Here is a 17792-nt window from a genome sequence, read left to right on the forward strand (position 1 = left end):
CCCACTTGGGTCAGGGATTGTCCCCTGCCTGAATCCTTGGAGAGCTGCTGCCAGTCAGTGTAGACAACACTGGGCTAGGTGGACTCGATGGCCTGACTTAGTATATGGCAGCTTTTCCTAAGTTTGTGTTCATGTTTGGTGAGAGGACGGGGGGAGCCGCTCGCTCAGGGGTGGGTGGGTGAGAGCAGGCGGGGACAAAAGGTTGATAAAACAATAATATTATTATTTATATGCCACCCATTTGAGTGGCTTCCCCAGACACTCTGGGCGGCTCCCAACAAAGAATTGAAAACACAGTAAAACACCAACCACCAAAAATTTCCCTGAACAGGGCTGCCTGCAGATGCCTTCTAAAAGTCAAATAGTTGTTTATCTGTTTGGTATCTCATGGGAGGGCATTCCACAGGGCAGGTGCCACCTCCAAGAAGTCCCCGTGCCTGGTTCCCTGCTCACGAAGCAGAAAGCTCTCTCACCTGCAAGATCCTCCGCAAGGAGTCGACGTAGCTTCTCTCGCTCTGGACGATGGAGCCCAGAATGTGGCGGCGCACAACCTGTGGAGAGGGGGTTGAATTAGGTGGGGGGTGACTCAAGAGAGCATCATGGAGGAGAGAGGGAGAACTGCCGGGGGGGGGCAGCATGCAGGGACCAAATAGGTCTTTTGGACTGATCAGCGCTAAAAAATGTAAAAAGGTAAAGGACCCCTGGACGCTTAAGTCAAGTCAATGGTGACTCTGGGGTTGCGGCGCTCATCTCGCTTTCAGGCCGAGAGAGCTGGCATTTGTCCACAGACAGCTTTCCAGGTCATGTGGCTAGTAAGACCAAACCACTTCTGGTTCAACAGAAACACTGTGACAGAAGCTAGAGCACACGGAAATGCTGTTTACCTTGCCGCTGGAGCGGTACCTATTTATCTACTTGCCCTAGCATGCTTTCGAACTGCTAGGTTGGCAGGAGCTGGGACAGAGCAATGGGAGCTCACCCCATTGTGGGGATTCAAACCGCTGACCTTCTGATCAGCAAGCCCAAGCAGCTCAGTGGTTTAGACCACAGCGCCATCTGCAGCAGGGGGAGCGGAGAGAGAGACTCAAGGCCACAGACCAATTGCGGACCCCGGGGCTCTCTTTTCTGGCCTGCGGGACCCTATCCCAGACCACGCCTCTCACCAGCCCTGCTTCCCACCCTCCTTGAATGCTTTTTCCCTGGCTGCAAAAGGTGCCCTTTAACTCTGATCATGCCTCTAGATTGTAAAAGAAGCCTTTTCTTTTCACAAAGGCGAAATGTGCAGGCATTGCTCCACCCATTTTCCCCTCTGGCCCCGCCCACCAGTGGCATGCGGCCCTCGGGTGGCTGCCCAGAAGCAAATCCGGCCCTTGCTTCTGCATGCTTCAGCTCTAGCACTGAGCTACATTTCAGGGTCTCTGCAAAAGCCAGAGTTTCCCCCAAAGCAGCCAAGGTGGATTCTGCTTCCCCTCTCTCGAGGTGCTCCAAAATTTTAGAATGAGCTCGTTCCCAAGCACTCACCTGCTGAGGGCTTAACCCTTCAGGCATCGGGCCCAACTCAGGAAACAGGTGCTTCAGATCATTCACCGGGACCTCCAGGAATCCCATTTCCTCCTCTTCGGAATCGCCTGGAGGGGACGCATGCAGACATGAGATTCACACAAGGTCATCTCCAGGGCTACTGGGCCCTCGCAGGGAGAAAAACATAATACGCTGGAAGAATTTTATTGTTGGGCAGCCAGGAACAACAAAGCAACAGGGAATATGGAACCGGCATATTCAGACAACCAGCCAAAACATGGAATTAGGAATATGAATTTTGCTTTCCCAAGAGGAGTCAACACACACTTTCAGGATTGCCAGTCCAGCAAAACACCCTTAAAGATTCAGCTGCCAACATCAAAGCATTGCTTTTAATGTTTCTAGTCCTCATGGAAGCCACATACCCTTTAAAGAGCCTGCAAGTTGTATCCAACTAAATCCTTCCTGGGTGGCCCCACTGAAATGAAGGGACCCGGGTTAGCTATGTCTGTTAATTGGGTCTAATATTGGACTCCCTGTGCCCTTTTCTTTAAAAGTTGCTAATGCTTGTTCAGCTCTCCTCTCAGAGCCTGCTAGGGACCTCTCAAAAACACAGAACTCTGCATCCTGGAGTTTTCACAACCAGGTACTCAGAGCAGCTCAAAAGTCCAGAGAAGTAATGCCCCCAAACGAACCATCTCAGCTCAGCCATGCTAGTTCCAAACTTCCAAGATGCTTTGTAGACAGAGCCAAACTGATAGCGTCATACTTTTATTTCCGACGATAGCTGCTCCCATCATCGCATCATCACAGGACGCCTTGCAGCAGGAGGCAGGAGTTGCTGTCCTCCACGATATCATCACAGCCCATTCCTGCCGCGTCTTCCAGAACCCAAGGCTCTGTATTTCGCCTCCCTCTGATGCATTTACCCTTCCCACCAACTCAGGGGGCCGATGGAGCTTTTGCCCAGATCGCAACCCCACAAGTGAAGCTTCAGACCCTCCCAAGTGTCCCTATTTTACAGAAGCCGTCCCGGTTTCTGATTTGATCCCAGAATGTCCCGCTTTTCCTTAGGTTGTCCCTATTTCCATCGGAGAAATTTTGCAGGTTATGGAGTTATGCGACCGCCCCGAGCCAAGGAGATAAGTAACTATGCAACCTTTAGAAGAACATCTGAAGGCAGCCCTGGATAGGGAACTTTTTAAATGTTTATTGTGTTTGTACATACGTTGGAAACCGCCCAGAGTGGCTGGAGCAACCCAGTCAGATGAGAGGGGTACAAATAATAAAATTATTGTTATTATTATGGAATAGGACATCCCTATTCTCATCAGACAAATGTTGGCAGGTGTGAAGGTTGCTCCAGCCTGCTCTGGGGTCAAGGGTCAGCCTCCCTTTTCTTGCTGCGCCAGGCTGAACATGTGCAGATTGCACTTCCCTTGTCTGCTTGCAAAGTTGCATCTCCCTAGTCCCCGCAACCATGCACACCTCAGGGAAGGGGAAATCAGAATGCCCCTGGAAGGATATGGAAAATGGCAAGGGAGAAAAGGTTTTGAGTATATAAGCAACCAGGTTCTTAAGTTAAACTGGCTTTAACCAATATTATAAATGCTGACCATGGTGCTCCGATATCAGAGGGGAAAACGGATTTTGAGAATGGAAGGAATACTTAGGTTTATGGTAAAATGTGTTGATTTTTATATTTTTGAAGGGAATCAGAAGGAACAATGGCAACAGCTTTACTAAGTTAAATGAAGAAAGGTTATAAGAAGTTAAGATTTGGAAGACGGTATTCTATTTGATAAGAACATGTTGTATGATTTAAGATATGTTGGTTATAATTGTAAGACTAAGATTAGATGCAAGAAATAAGATTTTACGATGTTACAAAGTTACTAAAGAAGATTAGAAATGAACGCATAAGAGAGGACGTGAGGGAGTCCCAGCATTAGGATTTTAAAGGAGAGAAGGATGGTTAAATAATTGTGTTTTTTGTTGGTGTCTTTTTGTGTAGTGTGTGTATTGTGTGTTTTTGTATTTTGTTTGATTTGATTTTGAAAAACTCCAATAAATTCTTATTAAAAATAAATAATAAACTGGCTTTAACCACCTCCGCCTTCATAGAACCATAGAATTGTTGAGCTGGAAGGGACCCCCAAGATTCGTCTAGTCCATGGGTAGGCAAACTAAGGCCCAGGGGGACGGATCCGGCCCAATCTCCTTCTCAATCCGGCCCACGGATGGTCTGGGAATCAGCGTGTTTTTACATGAGTAGAATGTGTGCTTTTATTTAAAATGCATCTCTGGGTTATTTGTGGGGCATAGGATTTCATTCTTTCCCCAAAAATATAGTCCGGCCCCCCACAAGGTCTGAGGGACAGTGGACCGGCCCCCTGCTGAAAAAGTTTGCTGACCCCTGATCTAGTCCAACCCCCTGCAATGCGGAAATCTCAGCTAAAGCATCCATAACATAAGAAGGTGAGAAAAACACCTTCCCCTCTCAGACTCTGACAGCAAGCAAAACTTGCCTGCTGAGTCATCTCTGAGCGGCCCATGACAAGACCCAGATTTATTTTTATTTTCTTAGGGGATGCCAGAGTGGGGTAAACCTCAGCGGCTGATGGGACTTCTGAGCTTGGCTCTTTGCTGAAGGAGGAAGCCTGAGTCAAACATAAATAAATGCAAGGGGACTTACCTGAAAGAGACGAGGAGGAGGAGGAGGAAGAGGAAGAGGAACGGATGATGATGAAGTCCCGGTTGGACCGGTGCCGTTTACGCCACATCTCACCCTTCGGGGGTGCCGCTCGCCCGACCCCCCACCCCGTCCCACCAAGCCTTCTAGCCAGCCTCGGCTGACTGTCCCCAAACTTCCTCTTTCTCAGAGCTCTAGTTCCCACTCGCGTGCGGGGAGATCTTGGCAAAGGGGTCTCCAGCAGAGGAAAGGTTGCATCGCAGCCAGCTGCAAGGAGGAGCTGTCAAATGAGAAGGGGCGGCGGGCAAAAGAAGGAAGAGCAGCAGAGGGTGTTAGCTGCCCAGGGAGGGGTGGGGATGGGAGGCCGCCAGGAATAGACCGGCGATGGCAAAGAAGGGTGACCTTTTCCTTCCCTAATTTTGGAACAGCTGCTCTGCTGGGACAGCAGCCATGCGGGGAGGAAGGGTTTGGGACGGAAACAGCCAGAGGGGCAGACAGGGAAAGTGCTGGGCTGGAGGGGGGCATGAATGGAGAAGCTGGCAACCCCCACCAGCAGAGGGAAATGTTTTGGTGAGGGGCAAACCGGCGGACCCACCCGACGCAGCGAAGATAGCAAAATCGCATTGGCGGCTAAATTACCTTCTGCCGAAGACACGGTCAGTCCCCTACGAGGACCCCAGGCGTTCGGACCAGATGACCCCTAGGGTCCCCTCTTCCAATTGTCCAGCTCTATGCTTCCGTTATTTTCTGCCCTCCAGATGCAAAGGGGTATTAAATGCAACTGCATTCTAAAGAATCTTCAAGAAAGAAGATTCCACCTAAACATTAGGAAGAACTTCCTGACAGTAAGAGCTGTTCGACAGTGGAATTTGCTGCCAAGGAGTGTGGTGGAGTCTCCTTCTTTGGAGGTCTTTAAGCAGAGGCTTGACAGCCATCTGTCAGGAATGCTTTGATGGTGTTTCCTGCTTGGCAGGGGGTTGGACTGGATGGCCCTTGTGGTCTCTTCCAACTCTATGATTCTATGATCCCCCCTACCTGTCTTCTACAAATAAAAACAATAAAAAATAACGGAAGGCGCTTGGGTGAAGGAGGGGCCTGCAAGCTCTTAAAACTGACCCCAGAAATCATTTCCTAATGGACCATGTAACAGAAGTCAAAGAGAAGAAGGGGCGTAACTCAGGGCTGGAGCACTTACTTGGGATGCAGAAGGACCCAGGTTCAATCCCTGGCAGCACCTCCAGGTAGACCTGGGACACAGGGGAAGCCTGCCTCAAACCCTGGAGAGCTGCTGCTAGCCAGTGCTGGCCACTGTTCTGATAGCTCCCTCTCTTTCTGTTGAAACGAGGCCTTTAATCCAAACCAGGCTGACCCCTGACTCCAGAGCAGGCTGGAGCAACCTTCATACCCGACAACATTTCTCCGATGAAAATAGGGACATCCTGTTCAATAATAATCATAATAATTCTACTATTTGTACTCTACCCATCTGACTGGGTTGCCTGAGCCACTCTGGGTGGCTTCCAACATACAGTGGTACCTTGGTTCTCGAACTTAATCCGTTTTGGGAGTCTGTTCAACTCCCGAAACCATTCGAAAGCCAAGGCACAGCTTCCGATTGGCTGCAGGAGCTTCCTGCACTCAAGCGGAAGGTATGTCGGAAATTCGGCTTCCAAAAAACATTTACAAACCGGAACACTGGTTTGCAGTGTTCGGGAGCCGATTTGTTCGGCAACTAAGCCGTTCGAGAAACAAGGTACGACTGTGTAGAAAAACATAATAAGACATTAAACATTTCTAAAAACTTCCGTTTACGGGGCTCCCCTTCAGATGTCTTCTAAATGGTTGTATCTCGTTGGCTCGGGGTTTCGGACAACTCCATACCCATTTCTATGATGAAAATAGTGATGTGCTAAGGGAAAGCGGGACATTCCAGGATCAAATCAGAAACCGGGACGGCTTCTGCAAATCTGGGACTGCCTCTGGAAAACAAGGACACTTGGAGGGCCCAAAAACAGCAAAGGAGAAAAGGAAGGCAAGTCCTTGCCCCGAAGATCTGACTTTCCAAAATCCGAAGGCTGTCAAAGCAGCAAACTACGGAAAGCAAGGATCAACGAAGACGGCAACGTGGGTCAACCATGAGCTCTAGTCACAGGTGCGCCTCTATGCAGCGGCTGGCACAAGCAACTACGAGGTCCGCACCCGCAACTAGAAGGTGCAACCAGATCTGCGCACAGAAAGCAAGGGTTCAAGCTCGCTCGCCGCTGCCTGGTGCATGAGATGGAGAGGTGCTGGGGGGCCCTGGTGTCGCTGGGGAGCCACACCCCCCACTTTCTTTTAGAATCACAGAATTGCAGAGTCAGAAGGGACCCCCCAAAAGGTCCGCATCTGTAAGACCTCGGTCCTTCCGTGTGGCAGCATCTACACTTCGGAACTCCCTGCCTATTGAAATCAAGCAGAAGGCTTCCCTAGTGCACACTTTTAGGTGCCTCCTAAAAGCATTCTTGTTCGGTCAGGCCCATGCGTATATATGCTTAGAAAGTTGAGGTGGTTATTAAATCTGCTTTGGTATTTTGCTGCTTTGGTATTTAAATCTGCTTTGGTATTTAAATCTGCTTTGTTATATTTTTGCAAGTTTTAAAGTAGGGTTGTGATTTTTTCCCTCAATTTCACCATTTTGAAGTTATCCTTTTATTACTGCTTTTTTTTCCATTGGATCAGATTGTTATAAAGCGGGTGATCCGTGCTGTTTCTTCAGCCTGTAAACCACCTTGGGTACGGTAATTTAGAAAGGGGGCAAACAAATTAAAAGTGAAGTGAAATGAAATCTTTTCGAAATCTTTGAAGGTGGGTTTTTTTGTTTTTTTGCAATCCAGCTGTATGAAATAAAGAAACAGATAAATCAAGCCCAGTGGTGTAGCTTGGGGGGGAGGGCATGGTCCCGGGTACAAAATTCAGAGGGGGCACAACCAGGCGGCCCCAGTAGCGGAGGAAGGATGTGTGGAAGGCAAAGGGTGCTGGTTGGCACTTACCTTGCGGTGGCACGCCAGACCCCAAGGTGCAGCGCCCCCAGCCCTGTGCCTGCCACCCCCTCCTCAGCCACCCAAAAAAGGCAGTGAGGGTGGAGGGCACTGGGTAGAGATGCAGCTCCAATGGTGCAACCCCCCCCCCCCGATGCCCCTGCCCCTGGATGCCCCGCCCTGGGTATCACTGGAGGGCCCTATGCCACTGGGTGGCCCCACTCAGGCGCCAACTTCCGGGGGGAAGGCAGGTGGCTTAGCAACACAACCGTACAATAAAAGTTTTTAAAATTAAAAGCAATAACCAAAATGCAATAAATGCCGTCTGCGCCCTAAAAAGTTTCCATTCTGCCAGGCCTATGGCAGGCGATTGGGAACACATCCTTCCAAATTGGTTTCAAATATCCTGGTTTTTAACTTTTTTTTTAATACGCACTCTATAGCAGGGCTTTATGTTCTTATTTGCTGTAAACCTCTTTGATTTGCTTTTTGTTTCGTTTTGAATGATATAGCAGTATGCAATTTTTTAAAATAAACAAATAAATACACAGGGTCTCTGAGGACACACAGAGTGCCTTTGCTCTACGCCACTAGTTGCAATATGTTCTGGGTGCGGGAGGTGGAAGCGGTCCTCTGCGTGTGTACGTGTTGGGGAGAAGGGCTTCCAGATTTCCCTCCGATAGCAACACCGCCCTGCTTTTGGCAGCCTCTGCAAAAACAACAGCACTCTCGAGCACGTGCAAAGTGTGCGGGTTCCAGGGAGGGGCAACCCCCCAGCAAGGCCCTCTTCACTAGCAGAGGCCAACTAAGACACAGAAGCTCACACACTGCAACAAAACTCCACTGCAAATCATGCGACCTCGTCTCAAATGGAGACAGGATCCGGGAGGGCAGGAGGCCCCCAGATCCGTACCTCTGTCCACGGACAGCTTGTGGGCTTTGGAGAGCTCCCCAGTCCAGGACAAAGAGCGCTTCCTCTCTGGCTCCATCGCGCTCCTGCCTGGCTCTCCGTCCCCTATAGCCGGGGAAACATCAGGAGAAAGACAGAAAGAAAATACTGCGTTTACTCTCCTCTCCCCTTCCTTACACGGCCAGACATGCTTGCTAACTTCAGGGAAGTTCTCTCAACAGCCACTGGGGAGGGGGGGGGCAGCAAGCCCAAAGGGATTTTTTGCCCCCCACCCCAAACCAGCCAAAGGACAAAGTGGGTGCTCGTCTCCCAGGGGTGCTGCTTCAGACAGCACCAGCCCTAGCTTCTGTCCCAATTGCATATATATGTATGTATTTGCCCTGGTTAAGTCAGTGAAGCTACAAGAAGAAAGAAACGTGAAAAATTGAAGCAAGTTCCGCTTGTTCCTAGTTGTTTATTTCGCCCAAGTAAGCAGGTCCTGCAAAGAGGTCCAACCCAGGGATGTTTCGCAACTGCCCAGAGAGGGAAGTGGGGTTTTGTGGCCTCAGAGGCCCTGCGGCTGGGAATCCTCCTCTTGAACTCAGCGCGGCACACACAGGGGAAAGGATCGCTGTACTTTCCGTGTGTGTGTGTGTGAGAGAGAGAGAGAGAGAGAGAGACAGACAGACAGACAGACAGACAGACAGACAGACAGAATTAGGGTGGGCAGCTGATATGAGCCCCATCTGCACCATGCAGCAAATAAACCTGTTGTTTGTTTGTTTGTTTGTTTGTTTGTTTGTTTGTTTGTTTGTATTAAAGATTTCCTTGTGAAACAAACAATTAAAAAAAACCTTTACATGTGATTTAGTTACACGGCTGCAGCTTTGTGCAGATGCTGCAAAAATAAACGAATAAACACAGATTCGTTTGGGGGGTCAGGAACAGTCAGAAGAGACCGTCCGAGATGGCATGCAAGCTTTCTGGAACCGAGCAAGGATGGCCAGAGGGCTTAGAAGTCTCTTTCTGCGCTGGGTTTTGCTGCTGCTAAAAGAGCTTTATAAGCCCTCCACTTTGATTACTAGGCTCTGGGAAGGTTGCACGAGGCTTCCGGAAGGCTGGATAGGATTCTGGCAAAATCTCTCAGGTAAGGTAGAGATAGTCACACGGGAGAGGTTCAGGGGGGGGGGGCCTTCCTGACTTTTCGTGCTTTTGACTTTGCCAGAATGTAACACCCAGGTACGCTCGAACTCAGGACAAAAGGGAGAAACGTGCTAAGAGGAAGGCACGCTTGGCAAACCCTCACCGTGATCAACTCCCGCCCGGAAACCTACATCCCCACTGTGGAAGAAGAAGAAGAAGAAGAAGAGTTTGGATTTGATATCCCGTTTTTCACTACCCGAAGGAGTCTCAAAGCGGCTAACATTCTCCTTTCCCTTCCGCCCCCACAACAAACACTCTGTGAGGCGAGTGGGGCTGAGAGACTTCAGAGAAGTGTGACTAGCCCAGGGTCACCCAGCAGCTGCATGTGGAGGAGTGGAGACACGAACCCGGTTCCCCAGATTACGAGTCTACCGCTCTTAACCACTACACCATACTGGAAGGATGTGTGGATCCAGAATTGGCCTCCACAGTCACTTATGGACTCACTGCTAAAACCGTGTTTATGGAAGATAATCTTACTCAGCCACAAAGGAGGAGGAGGAGGAGGAGGAGGAGGAGGAGGAGGAGGAAGAAGAAGAAGAAGAAGAAGAAGAAGAAGAAGAAGAAGAAGAAAAGGAGGAGGAGGAGGAGGAGATACATTTAAAGCCCTACAACATCACCAGTGATTTTCTTCTTGGGGGGGGGGGAGGTGCCACCAGAAAAAAAATCGCTTTAAACAGCCACGGCTTCCCCTAAAGATGAGAAAAGGCAGAAATGATAAGCACCTACTTTGCCTCTGTCTTAACCAAAGGGAAAGCAATACCCAACCTGGTGATAACAGAATAAATGATGTAAGGAGGGGGCTGTAGCCCAAGATAGGAAAACAAGTAGTAAGGGAACAGCTAGCTATTTTAAATGAATTCAAATCTCCAGGGCCTGTTGAGCTGCACCCAAGGGTGCTAAAAGGAGCTTGCGGATGTAATCTCAGAGCCTCTGTGTATAATCTTTGACAATTCTGGGAGAACGTGCGAGGTCCCTGCAGAGCGGAGGTGGGGAAATGTCGTCCCCATCGTACAGAAGACCCAGGCTGACGGGCCGAACCCAAAGTATGCTCACCAAGGGCCCCTCAACATCTAGGGAAGGGAAAAGCGAAACCACCTCAGCCTCTTTGGAAGAAAGAGGGGGATGTAAAACGTAGCAAGAAGAAACAAAATAAACATTTTCCCTTGGCACATTTAGCACACATCAAGGGCCGGAGGGATTCGTAAGACAGTGTAGGATAATGCAGGATTTTTAATTTTTAAAAAAGCCTTTACAGCTACAACCATGGTGCTAGACATTCATCCACTAAGTAGGACAGTGGATTTTTTATTTTATTTTTAGGAACAGGGATGTGTGTGCTGAGTTAATGCCCGAAGAGCTTCTCTTTAGACATCTCATGGCTCCACGGACGTAGCTGCCCCCCCCCCCCATGAAGTAAATAAATAAAAATACTTAACTAACAAATCAATTGTGTCGCAGATAACTCAGTTCTGCCCCCTTACTAACATGAATCCTGCCCTCCCTAACATAAATCCTGGCTACGCCCATGCATGAGTCTTATGCTATTTTTAAGAGCAGAATGTTTTGTCACACCAGAAGCCACATGACAAGAACCATTGACGTGACGTGCGCGCATACAAAAAATTCATCCTCCTCTCTGCGGGGCACGGGAGTTTTTCTCAGTGACTCAATGGACGCAGTTGTGATGGAGACAGAAGCAGGATGTGAACGTATGACTCAACCTCTGAAGTGAAACGAAAGAGAAAGTGTCTGGGAATTCCAGACGGGGGAAGACCAAACCCCCCAAAAAACCTAAGAAGAGCTTTGTCACTGGATCAGGCCAGCATCTTGTTCCCACGGTGGGCAACTAGGTTTCCCCAATGAGAATCCTCTAAGCGGGACCTGAGGGCAACAGCAACACTCCCCGGTTGTGATTCCTAGCAATGGTAGTTATTAATAATTAGAATAATAATAATATTAATAGTAATAATAATAATTTTTATTTATTAAATTTGTATACCGCCTTTTACTCGCAGATCTCAAGGTGATTACAACATAAAATCGCAATATAAAAATAGCAAATACGTAATAAAATTAATAACAAAACTATCCAATAATTCCTCCTTCCCCAACACATTTTAAAAGGGCATTGGAAGTCATTCAGCCAAAGGCCTGTTAAAAAGGAATGTTTTTGCCGGGTGCCTAAAGCTGTATAATGAAGGCGCCAGGTGAACTTCCCTGGGGAGAGCATTCCACAGATGGGGAGCCGCTGCAGAGAAGGCCCTGTTCTCTTGCTGCCACCCTCAGGACCTCTCGAGGAGGAGGCACATGAAGAAGATCTCAGGGTCTGGGTAGGTTCATATGTTGTTAATATTGTTTTATAGATATGAATGCTGTCATACTTTGTGAATCCTCTTATACGATTTTTGGTGTAACTGTGATGTTTAGCTTATTTTTTTAAAAAAAAGTTGTTGTTTTTTTGCTAATAGTGTTACATAGATGGTAATTGTTTTATTTGGGATTTGGGGTTGTTTTTACTGATGATTTGTTATGTATTCCATACGATTTATGCTGTATTCGTGATATTCCATTATGTTGTTTTTATCTTTTGTTTGTAAGCAGCTTTGGGATTTATTTGAATTTAAAAAGTGGCGTAGAAATAGAATAATGGAATAGAAATGGAGAGAGGCGGTCCTTGAGGCATTGCGGTCCTGAGCCATCAGTGGAGGGAGAACATAGCCACCGTGGTTTGTGGCCTCTGAGCATCCCATCCTCAATCAGGGAGACAGAGGATGCCAAGTTTCTGGGGCCAACTGGGTAAAGGCCATGGCTAGGCATCAAAATGGGCAGAAAGTCAATTCAGGATAGGGAGAGGATAGCCCTTCCTGAAGGCATCCGATTGGTTAGTGTGGGGAAAAGGATTCTGGACTGGAGAGGTCTTTGCTGCGATCCGGCAGGGCTCTCGGGTCACCCAAGAAAGCACAGCTAACACTAACAGAAAGAAATGTTACCTGGGACATCTTTCCTGTTCAAGAAAGTCCTCATGACGGCGATCTTGGTCTTCTCGAGGCCATCCTTTGTGCCACTCTTAGCCGCTTTCATCAGCTGGGTCATCTGCGAGGAACCAGGCGCAGAAGGAGAGAAATCAGCATAAGAGCGTAAGGAGAACCTGGGCCGGATCAGGCCCAGTGCCCATCTCATCCAGCAATCAACTTCTTTTCAAAGAATTTCACAATTCAAAGTGTTGGTGCTGACCTTACAAGCCCTAAACGGCCTCAGCCCAGTATACCTGAAGGAGCATCTCCACCCCCATTATTCTGCCCAGACACTGAGGTCCAGCTCCGAGGACGTTCTGGCAGTTCCCTCCCTGCGAGAAGCGAAGTTACAGGGAACTAGGCAGAGGGCCTTCTCCGTACTGCCTGCTGCCCGCCCTGTAGAACACCCCTCCATCAGATGTCAAGGAAATAAACAACTCTCTGACTTTTAGAAGACATCCAAAGGCAATCCTGTTTAGGGACGTTTTTTATTGTTTGATGTTTTATCGTGTTTTTAATATTCTGTTGGGAGCCGCCCAGAGTGGCTGGGGAAACCCAGCCAGATGGGCGGGGTATAAATTGTTGTTGTTGTTGTTGTTGTTGTTGTTGTAGCGGTCACCCAAATGCCACAAAGGGTAACCTGCAAGCAAGATTTGAGCACAAGAGCCTTTTCCCCTTCTGTGCGGGATGTGAAACACGAGAGCAGTCAAATACAACATTGCTAGAGTGGACATGAAGGTTGTCTCAGTCCTCCACCCAGAACTTCCTGTTCTCCTGGGCTGAGACAAAACTTCCTCTGTGTATCTGGAGATGGGTGTGACCTCACCTGTGCAGGTTAACACAAAACCACAGGAGCCAGACTCCATCTTCCTCTTTTTGGACGACGCTATCAAAGAAGCAACATTGCTAAGATGCTCCAACCAAGAGAGGACAAAGGAGCTGTTTTTCCCTTATGGGACAGTCTCCTAAGTACATGTAACTTTTACTAAGTTTAAGTCTGCCTTCTGGGATCTTATTGTGAACAGGACGTCTGTAAGTAAACTCTTTTTATGCTTTTATAGAAGACTGTGCCGTGTCTTATTTTGAGAGGGATTAAAAGGGGGAAATACCAGGACATTCATTACAGAGGTTCTAGCGAACCTGAGCAAGCTATCCGCTGTGTGTGTTTAAAAGGGGAATGTAAGACTCTGCTAAGTTCTGGGACTTGTTAACACAAGTTGGAATAGGATATCTTAAACAATATATCCTTTCCTGCATCCCTAAACATTCCCACACTCTGGTGACCTCCAGCAACTGGGATTCAGAAGCATAGCTGCCGCCATCCGTGGATCAGGCCATTGGCCCATCTAACACAGCATCCTGTTCTCACAGGTGGTTCCAGGAAGCCCAAGAGGCAGTCATGAAGGCGGCAGCCCTCTGCCACTGTTACTCATGAGAAGAGCCAGTGCAGATGGAAGAGGCCAATGGCCCGTCTGGTCCCTCAGCCTGTTCTCATGGTTTGTCAACCAGATGCCCCCATTGGGAAACCTGCAAGCAGGATTCAAATGCAAAAATCAAACTCTCCTCTTGCAGCTTCCAGCAATTCAGATGCATCGAGGACTTAGTATTTCCTAGCCAAACACCTGCCAAGGAAACCGTACTCCTTTGGGAGCAAAGGTGCAGGTCTTTTTTTCTCTTAATATACTCGGATAATCGCTGGGGGGCGAGGGGATGAATTGCATTCAACAGAAATGCAGAACAGGGCAAGAGCAGCTGCCTGGAGACAGGATTCCCCTGAATAGGAGTGATCTCCTCCTTCCTGCAGCCTTACACTCTCAAAAAGTCATTCTCATTTTTTCAATTGGATAACCCGTCCTTCAAATGGGCCCACCATCATTCCCAGGGCAGTACCGCAAGGAGGGTCTATATAGAGTTGCACCCAACATTGGTTCTACACAGAGTAGACTCATTGAAATTAGTGGACAGTACTGACTGCAGACTATTTGTTTCAGGGGGTCTACAAGAATTTGAATGCAGCCCATATAAAGGTAAAGGTAAAGGACCCCTGGAAGGTTAAGTCCAGTCAAAGGCGACTATAGGGTTGTGGCGCTCATCTCGCTTTCAGGCCGAGGGAGCTGGTGTTTGGCCACAGACAGCTTTCCGGGGCATGTGGCCAGCATGACTAAACCGCTTCTGGTGCAACGGAACACCGTGACGGAAACCAGAGCACACGGAAACACCGTTTACCTTCCCGCCGCAGCAGTACCTATTTATCCACTTGCACTGGTGTGCTTTCGAACTGCTAGGTTGGCAGGAGCTGGGACAGAGCCACGGGTGCTCACCCCGTCGCAAGGATTCGAACCGCCGACCTTCCGATTGGCAAGCCCAAGAGGCTGAGTGGCTTAGACCACGGCGCCACCCACGCCTGCAGCCCATATATTGCAAAAGGGCACAGGGCTGTTGTTGTTTTAAAGCACCTTTCTACCAAAAACAGTGGTTTGAAATAGTTGCAAAGACTTTAGACACTAGCTTGGATTTATAATTAGGAAATATTTGCCAGCCCAAAAGAATAGCAAAGAGGGGACCGAGAAGACTTCCCTGGAGATGGCATTGCACACGTTCTGCGGGGGGCATCTCCAAGGTTGCCCCCCCCTCCACTTTATTTCTGATGTGTGGCTCATAGGAATAAACAGGGCAACACAGGAGCAGGGAATAGAAGTTACAAGTTCGGCTTTGGTAGGGCATCTCAGTGTTTTTGCCTTGAACTCCAGTCATGCCTCTTGCTTGCTTGGACGGCAGGGCTAGAGAGACAGTTGTGCGCGTGTACGTAGAAACTAGCCAAGTGGTGCAGTGGTTAGAGCGTTGGACTTGGACCTGGGAGAGCAGAGTTCGAATCCCCACTGGGATAAAGCTCACTGGCGACCTTGTGGGGAGGGGACGACAGTCACTGCCTCGCAGCCTAACCTACCTTGAAGGGTTGTCGTGGGGACTGAGGGAGGCCAAGGAGGAGAAAAGTCATGTACGCTGCCTTGCGCCATGGTGTATAAATGCGATCAATAGTGTTTACAGCTGCTGTATTGCAGGGGGTTGGACTAGATGAATCTTGGGATACCTTTCCAAAGGTACAATTATGCTCCACCCACTTTGGCCTCTGGCCCCGCCCACTGGCTGGCAGCACCCACCCACCCACCCACACCCCTTGGAGCGAAGAAATCTCCCCTTCCTGTGCAGGACAGCAAACTCCAAGGCTAAAAAGATGTGGCGCTTTAGGTTTTTTAAATAGATTTTAATAGGTTAATTTCTGCAAAGCAGAGAGAGAGAGAGAGAGAAACAGGCAACGGGTTGGCAGAAAGGAAGGGTGTGATTTGCGACCCAAACACAGACGAGACGTGGGGGGGGGGGAATCAAGGGCAGGGAGGGGGCAGAGGAGAGACAGTACCTTGCCGTCGTATCTTTGCTTCAGCATATCTCTCCCCCCGACTTTCAAAGCTTGGATGTCTCTCTTAGTCCGGGAGTACCTCTCCTTCAACCTATGAAGGTCAGGAGAAAGCTGGCACCCCACCCCACCCGAAAAAAAGCCAGCATGAGGACAGAGGAAGCCACGACAGCAAGGGGAGGGGGGAGCAGAGACAGAAAAAATCCAGGTAAGCAGACACACGATGCTCCAAGCCAAGACCCAAAAGCACCAGCAAGCCACCCTCAAGTTAGCAGCGGGGTTAGGACAGCCAAGAAGCAGCCCTGACACAGCCTTTGACCATCCAGAAAGGTCCCTCCGTCCCTGATCCCTTATTTGAGTGGGTGCGGCATAATCGTCAGAGTGTCGGACCAGGACTGGGGTTCAAATCCCTCCACCAGGCCATGAAGCTCTCTGGGTGCGACCTCGGGGGACAGTCGCTGCCTCCTCTCAGCCGAGCCTCCCTCACAGGGTTGCTGTGGAGATTTAAAGGAGGAGGGAGCGCTATGTATGCCACCTGGAGCTCCTTAGAGGAAAAAGGTGGGCAATAACTGCCGTGTAATAAGTAAGGAAATAAAATGTGGCTGGACTCTTTAACTTTCAGTAGCCCCCGGAGCCAGCATGGGCAACAGTCAAGGATAGTGGGACTTCTAATCTGGCTGAATCCAGAGTGGTCACAGGTTCCCCATCCCTATATTAGAAGAAGACAGTGTTGTGATGGAGGCAGCGAGGGTCAGTGAAGGCAAGTGATGGAGGGAGCTAGGGTGAGTGAAGGCAAGCGGTGAACTAGGGGCCATGAAATCGAGTGATGGAAGCAGCTAGGGTCAGTGAAGGCAAGCAATGAAGTAGGGGCCATGAAAGCGAGTGATGGAGGGAGCTAGGGTCAGTGAAGGCAAGCAATGAAGTAGGGGCCATGAAAGCGAGTGATGGAGGGAGCTAGGGTCAGTGAAGGCAAGCAATGAAGTAGGGGCCATGAAAGCAGGTGATGGAAGGAGCTAGGGTCAGTGAAGGCAAGCAATGAAGTTGGGGCCATGAAAGCGAGTGATGGAGGGAGCTAGGGTCAGTGAAGGCAAGTGATGGAGGCAGCTAGGGTCAGTGAAGGCAAGCGGTAAACTAGGGGCCATGAAAGCGAGTGATGGAGGGAGCTAGGTTTAGTGAAGGCAATGATGGAGGCAGCTAGGGTCAGTGAAGGCAAGCAATGAAGTAGGGGCCATGAAAACAAGTGATGGAGTGAGCTAGGGTCAGTGAAGGCAAGCAATGAAGTAGGGGCCATGAAAGCAGGTGATGGAAGGAGCTAGGGTCAGTGAAGGCAAGCAATGAAGTTGGGGCCATGAAAGCGAGTGATGGAGGGAGCTAGGGTCAGTGAAGGCAAGCAATGAAGTTGGGGCCATGAAAGCGAGTGATGGAGGGAGCTAGGGTCAGTGAAGGCAAGTGATGGAGGCAGCTAGGGTCAGTGAAGGCAAGCAGTAAACTAGGGGCTATGAAAGCGAGTGATGGAGGGAGCTAGGTTTAGTGAAGGCAATGATAGAGGCAGCTAGGGTCAGTGAAGGCAAGCAATGAAGTAGGGGCCATGAAAGTGAGTGATGGAGGGAGCTAGGGTCAGTGAAGGCAAGCAATGAAGTAGAGGCCATGAAAACAAGTGATGGAGGGAGCTAGGGTCAGTGAAGACAAGTGATGGAGGCAGCTAGGGTCAGTGAAGGCAAGTGATGGAGGGAGCTAGGAGAAGTGAAGTGGAGGTAGCCAAGGGTGGTGAAGGCAAGTGAGAGTCTAGTTCAGAGGCAGGGAACCTCGAACCTTCCAGGTGTTGCTGGACTCCACGGGTCAGGGATGATGGGAATTGTGTTCCAGCAAAATCTGAAGAGTGCCAGCCTCCCTGCTCCGTGCTCATTTGAAGCATGGAGAACAAATCAGAGCAGATATTGGTGTTCACTCAGACTGGAGTCCTAAATTCCTAGTCCTCAAGGACAAGCAGATCACACGAGCATTAGAAGAACCTAGCTGCTGGATCAGGCCAACGGCC

At 49.2% G+C, this 17792-nt stretch overlaps 1 protein-coding gene across 9 annotated transcripts in view; it reads right to left on the minus strand.

Annotated features, from left to right (window-relative positions):
• The window catches only part of ARHGEF10L (Rho guanine nucleotide exchange factor 10 like), a 105703-nt gene that overhangs the window by 72902 nt on the left and 15009 nt on the right, over positions 1–17792 (minus strand). For 2 of the 9 annotated variants that reach the window (XM_033159474.1, XM_033159472.1), the window contains 5 exons: positions 15758–15868; positions 12316–12418; positions 8144–8245; positions 1522–1628; positions 474–551 (listed from right to left, as the gene is read on the minus strand). In XM_033159474.1, coding sequence (XP_033015365.1) covers positions 474–551; positions 1522–1628; positions 8144–8245; positions 12316–12418; positions 15758–15868 — 501 coding nt within the window. Of the gene's footprint in view, positions 1–473; positions 552–1521; positions 1629–4216; positions 4343–8143; positions 8246–12315; positions 12419–15757; positions 15869–17792 lie in introns of those variants that run through there. The other 7 variants (XM_033159481.1, XM_033159475.1, XM_033159478.1 and 4 more) reach the window with 4 other exon arrangements.

Source organism: Lacerta agilis, chromosome 8 (genome assembly GCF_009819535.1).
Source record: "Lacerta agilis isolate rLacAgi1 chromosome 8, rLacAgi1.pri, whole genome shotgun sequence".
NCBI classification, from domain to species: Eukaryota; Metazoa; Chordata; class Lepidosauria; order Squamata; family Lacertidae; genus Lacerta; species Lacerta agilis.